This window comes from Anguilla anguilla, chromosome 3 (assembly GCF_013347855.1).
Source record: "Anguilla anguilla isolate fAngAng1 chromosome 3, fAngAng1.pri, whole genome shotgun sequence".
Classification (NCBI taxonomy): Eukaryota; Metazoa; Chordata; class Actinopteri; order Anguilliformes; family Anguillidae; genus Anguilla; species Anguilla anguilla.
This window is the reverse complement of record NC_049203.1, coordinates 5,422,196-5,428,195: the sequence shown is the minus strand read 5'-3', so window position 1 is coordinate 5,428,195 and position 6,000 is coordinate 5,422,196. Positions and strand designations below refer to the sequence as shown.

General features: G+C 37.9%; 1 protein-coding gene across 1 annotated transcript; it reads right to left on the bottom strand.

The window, feature by feature from the left end:
• On the bottom strand, positions 1-3,730 carry LOC118223780 (immunoglobulin superfamily member 3-like). The gene is made up of 7 exons (XM_035410765.1): positions 3,608-3,730; positions 3,110-3,463; positions 2,348-2,701; positions 1,899-2,006; positions 1,495-1,524; positions 842-891; positions 1-701 (listed from the first exon to the last, which is right to left on the bottom strand). Exons 1-7 carry the CDS (start codon positions 3,648-3,650, stop codon positions 573-575), a joined length of 1,068 nt encoding a protein of 355 aa, XP_035266656.1. The 5' UTR covers positions 3,651-3,730; the 3' UTR covers positions 1-572.
• Between the last annotated feature and the right edge of the window lie 2,270 nt (positions 3,731-6,000).

Sequence of the window (6,000 nt, the reverse complement as noted above, 5' to 3'; positions counted from 1 at the left end):
TGAATGGAACTATTATTTATTCTTATCACTGACTAGCTCTGAATCACAAAAACTGTACATTGCAAAACATTTTGATTCCGTCTAATCAGTGAATCACTGCTGACACATTAACAGTCTGACCTTGTTTTGTAGTCCTAATATTTCACTCTCCAATCTCTGTGTGACATCACATTACTGGCATTTATCAGGCACTCACGCAATTTTACATGTGCACACAGTTTCATTATATACAGTTATGGCACGACGTCATTCAGGATAACATCCTTGCTCAATAATACAGGTCAAAGGGCAGTGTGTCACCTGAGAATCGGGACCTGTTCCCTAAGTAGTACACTACACTACTGCCCCAAACCCATTCAACAACCCTGAGGACCATTTATCAGATACCGCCAGAGAGTGCACAATTTTTACTTTGTGTATTTGAAAAACAGAGGAATCTAAGAACAAGCACAGCTGCAGGCAAATTCCTGTACGTGTAATAAAATTTACAGCCACATAGTATGATGTTCAACAATTCTAGCGAGGGAATATTTTGATTATCCTTGTGACGAAGATTGCTTTTACGGAAAGCTTCACTCGCGGTCTCTAAATCTCATATCCGAGTAAACCGTTTCTTTCTCCACTTCCCTCTTGTTCCTCCTCACTTTGGGTTTCTTGGTGGTGAAAGTCAAAGCAGCGTAATTCATTGATTCCTCTTGACTCTAAAAGAAAAAGAAATACACACCACATATGACTACAATTCATTCTGATAATAATGTAAACAGGATATTCTCCACAGAAAAATATTTATTTATATATTCATTTATTTATTTATTTATTATTTTTTAGATAATATTTTTACCTGTTTGCTGGCCAAGTCTTCTCCCCTCACTTGGTTGTTTGATGCAGCTCCTGTGTCAGTAAAAGGAAAATGTAAACTGCTGGTGGTGGTCAAAAACGAATTACTCAATTCATGCACTGGTTTTTAAATTTAAGAAAGCCTCTCTTCTTTTTGTACTGAACTTCTTCTTTTTCTTTTTATTAATATTACTATTACTATTATTGTTACTATTAACAATAATATTCATAGCAGTCGTAGCACTTCTGGTAGTAGTATTTCATATAGTCAATTATATTCACCACTGTAGGACCGTAAGTTGCTGCTCCAAGGAGGAGTATATCTGAGGAGTGCATTGATTATATAATCACCAGGGAATCAGGATAGGCTTCAATGGAGATTACATATCACTTGAAAAGTATTTTAATTTGTTTGGATGGCAGTTAATTCTGCTCATTCTGCACTCAATTTTATTGACTTTTGTTTAAGAATATTTTTTCATAATCTTGGGGTCACGCCATAGCTATAATGTCTATAATTTGGTTAGTGCCAACTGGTACCAAAAAAAATGTAAAAATAAAATAAAAAACTGAAATACTTGAACCAATATATAACATTGGAATCACTATCAGAATGTCAAGTGTCATAAATTGAAGAGACGTTTGGCTTGCTTTTACCTGTGATCTGTGTACATGATGTGCACATATCTAAAAGTAGTGAGAAGACGGTCATCAGCACCCATGGAGCAACTGTATGGTATATTATTAAACTGATTTTGCTTTAGAGAACTGTACACAGACTGTATGTGAATATTTCTGCATGCTACTTATGAAATAGCCTTTCATGAAGATGACAAAATTGTTGTCAAATATTGAAAGCCAACTACTTTACAGAAAACACTACATATTTTCACAGATTATTTTTATTTTTTTTGACTCTGCGCCCTTTAAGGTACTGTGTATTTTTACGATCTTGCATGTTTCATACTAGTCTGATTTGAATTAACAGAAGATTTATTGAAAAAAAATGTTGTAAATAATAATCATGACATATTCCACACATTAATAACTTTGACTCTTACCTTTGCATTTCTCACAGCCTTTTCTCATTTTCAGAATGAGGACAATATTTAGGATCACACTCAACGTCAAAGCTCCCGCCAAGCAATAAACAGAAAGATGTTCATTCCCTGACATTTTAAAAGAAAGATTTAGTAAACACCCTGCTTGAAAAATATGAATAAGAGCATAAAAAGACATTGACAGTGTTACTTGTCTAAAAACGAATCTGCATGAGAATAACAATGAGGCATGGAAAACAATTAACAACTCACATTAAAAATATATATATATATAAAAATTAATGAGCATATGTTAAACAATAACCCAATAATATCAGATGAAGTATGTTCTACTGGTTACATTGACTTAATACAACATGATTTAGAAAAAAAATATATGATAAAAAAATGCATGAACCTTTTAAAAACTGAGACAATGCTTTTATTATGTGATTGATTTTTTTACTTACGCTCAAAGTCCAGCTTGGTCCCGTTCCCAAACAGGATCTCCCCACAGGTGGCCACAGCACAGTAGTAAGTCCCAGCATCAGAGGGGCTGAGGTTCCTCTTGGGGAAGTTGTAGACACAGCTCTGTGTGGGAGACACAGCCCCAGAGCTCCTCTGGCACTCATCACTCCTGGTTCCATGGGTGTAAATGATTCCAGGAGGGGACTCTCCTGAGCCCTGTCTGAACCAGTACACACTGTGTTCTCCTGCACAGGTCTCAGTGTGTACTGTACACTGCAGAGCCGCAGAGTGTCCTGGCTGCACTGACTCAGACTCGGGCTGCTGCAGTACTACTGTCCTGCCGTGTGACTCTGACCCTGAGGAATTCAGTTCAATAATTAAAATTATAACAGTATACAAGCTTGGATTCGATCATAATTTTAGTATTTCTGTAATTCAAAAGCATATGCAGGGTTTTCTTTTTGTACAAACACTATTTTAAATCTGGTTTTGTCATCTCCAAACTACCAATTAGCTTAGTAAAGAAAAAAATAAAGAAATAAAGAAAATGTCTAATTATGTCCTTTTTCTCAATGAGTTTAGAAAATGTTAATGCGCCTCAATTTCTTGATGCTTACCCAAAGCATGAGTACACAAAGCAGAGCTTTAGTGACCCTACAAAAAAAAGATCTGCTTTCTTAAGATTTTTTCAAATTTTAAATCACCTTCAACATCCTGTACAAGAATAAAGAAGTATAAGACGTGGACTGAAGGTTCATATTTACCCAGGACCATTAATGTAGTTCCTTCTCCAAAGCTGATATCATTGTAGAGCACAATAGCGCAGTAGTATGTGGCTGAATCCGACGGCTCTACTTGTGACACAGTCAGGTTTGAGCTCCCCTTTGCTGTTTTAGCACTGAGGCGCGTGCTGTTTATAAAATCATTGAAATCTATAGTATAAGGTTCAGAATTGAATATCTTTAACAAATGCTCAGGCTTCTGTCCAAAAGGCTGCTTAAGCCATCTGTACCATTGCACATCATCTTTAGCATGGAAACATCGGAGAGTCACATTGTCTCCAAGCTGAGCTGTCACCAGGACATCAGGCTGAACTATGTTCTTCCCAAGCAGACCATCTGGAAATAAAACAGAAAGCACCTTCAACTGACAATGGGAACAATAAAGGAAAAAATAAATCATTAATTTCTGTATAAAAGCCTCCATAGAGTCCATGAGTAGAGTTATTTTGGCTGACAAGAAAAAAACAGTTTTATACTTACACACTTTGCTGAAAAGCACAAGAATGGCACAGAGTGGTGCCATCGCTGTATCTGAACTCTCCTCTTCTGGGGACTCTCCTCTGCCTGAGACCCTGTTTGTCCTCTGCGCTGTAAAACTCTAACTATACAGATAAGAGGAGGACTTGAGGTAATAATTTCCAGCGATTCACTGAACAGTAGGAGGGCACATGTCAGGGGCAGATTTGATTGGCTGTTTAATGATTTGGGTGCACAAGAGCTGCACAAGCATCTGCTGATAAACACCCTCAGTGCAAAAAAAGAACACTGATGTCATTATTTCCATCCTGCTTAATATAGGTCAAATAATAATAATAATCCAGTTGTTATTTACAGTGCAATAATGTGGAAGTCTTCACCATGTTTTAACTGGCTTACTTTAAGAGTAACTTTAGATTGAAAAAGGCACCTCAATTCGTACTACAGTTTAATATGTCTCTGTGTGTGTGTGCGTGCGTGTATATGTGTGTGGGTGCATGTGTGCATGTGTGTGTATGTGTGTATGTGTGTGTGCGTGGGTGTAAATGTGTGTGGTTGTGTGTGTGTGCTCATGTATGTGTGTGTGCGTCTCTATGTGTGTGTGCATGTGTGAGTGTGTGTGTGTGATTGCATGTGTGTTTATGTGTGCAGTGTCCATGGTGCTGAATTTCACTGCTGTCCCATTCCAGGAGTAGGAGGCAGTGCTGCCCGTAGGTGGATTGGGCCGGGATTCTGCATTCACATGCATTTTTGATATTTTTCAACTTCTATCATCTGAAAACATGAAAAAAGTGGTCAAAAACAACAGCAACAAAAAATTTCTGTTGTCTTTACTATGAGAGCCTCCGAAAAGTTTAGAATGGCTAATTATGCTAATGAGTTCAGAACATTGGGCAGCTCACTGGAATGTTCATACTGTGATGTTACACCTGATCTTACATTGTGATTTTGCACTGCACCGAAACCAGCGTGAGTTGTCTTTAAATATGTTATTCTGTGATTTGTAATTGCACAACTCATAATTCATAACTGAAACATTTTCTCATCATAGAATGAGCAATGTACCAGCAATAACTTACATACCGTAGATTGTCCATATCCAGGGTATCAATGTCAGAGGCCTGAGGTTCTGTCACTGGATGACATCACAATGGCCTCATTAAGGAGACTACCTATGTTATCTCTCCTGGCCTTGTCTAAATGAAGAGCCTGTTCAATACACCTAGTTGCATTTAAACTTAGAATATATAAGTTTTTAAATAAATACATGAAATAAATACATTTTTAAAATTCATAAATTAAGCTCTCAAAATACATGACTGCATGAACAGCAATGAAACTTTTTCAAAACGGGTTTCTTTAAACCTCTTGCATAACTGCAATCAGCAATTTCGTTTAAAAATCCAAGCTGTGCAGCTTGTGGTGCCAGGAAGGGTGATGGTGTTCTGCCCCGCCAGCACCCAGATATTCCTGTGACCTGGGAGAGCTGCAGGACCATGGATAGCACCTGCCCTTCTCACAGGCGGGGGGGCAGGTGTGCCTCATTCTAATCAGGCCAGCTGCTCCCCATCATCTAATCACAGGGCCTTATGAAAGGGCCTTGCTCACAGGTGTAAGGAATCCATTTTCTGAAAGGTTGTTGTTGTGTTTGAAGGGTTAGTTTGTTGTGGACATTTTGGCCTCTGGATGATTTTTCAAGACAGTTTCTTCATTCAGTGTTCTTTTTTTTTTTGTTTTTTTCAGTTCCTGGATGAATGAAAGTAAGTACATTTTTTATTTTATTTTGTCTTTTCATCATGTGATACAGTGGCCATCCCCAGCACTGCATCACAAAGTTTATTAGGGAAAAAAGAAGCATTAAGAAGAGTATTGGGATACCTATTCATGTCCTGAATGAAATCAAAATGTTTACAATTGTGACATTTTTAAAGGAATTATTAAGAAGAGTCTTTGGAAACTAATCTGGGATGAAATCAAAATGTTTACATTTGGAGAATGTATAAACTCCTATTATAACAACATGTCAAAGGGTGGTTTGGGCTCGGTGAAAGGTAATGAAATGGCCAACAAAAGGCCATGATTAGTAATCCTCAAACTATATGCAAAAGATTTGTGGCAGCTCTCCGATCTAAGAAATGTATTATTCTTCATAAATACAAAGCATGTAATCATTGATTATCTCAAGAGAGCACACATACTTCAAAAAGAGCAGAACAATCACAGGAAATCAGAGAGAGAGAGAGAGACAGGCAGACAGAGAGGGGAGGTGCCAGGTTTGAAAGGGGTGCATGCAGAGGAAACCACGAAGGCAGAGCACAGGGGTTTTGTTTTGAGTCAGCGGCCAGAGAGTCAGACTGAGCCACAGAGAGAGAGCTGCACCTCCAGCATTGTGCAAA

Coding starts and splice junctions, on each gene's coding strand:
- LOC118223780 (XM_035410765.1), bottom strand. CDS start 3,650: ATGGCACCACTCTGTGCCATTCTTGTGCTTTTCAGCAAAGTGT. Junction 2,007..2,347: donor GACCAAGCTGGACTTTGAGC/GTAAGTAAAAAA, acceptor TTAAAATGTCAG/GGAATGAACATCTTTCTGTT. Junction 702..841: donor AAGACTTGGCCAGCAAACAG/GTAAAAATATTA, acceptor TTTTTCTTTTAG/AGTCAAGAGGAATCAATGAA.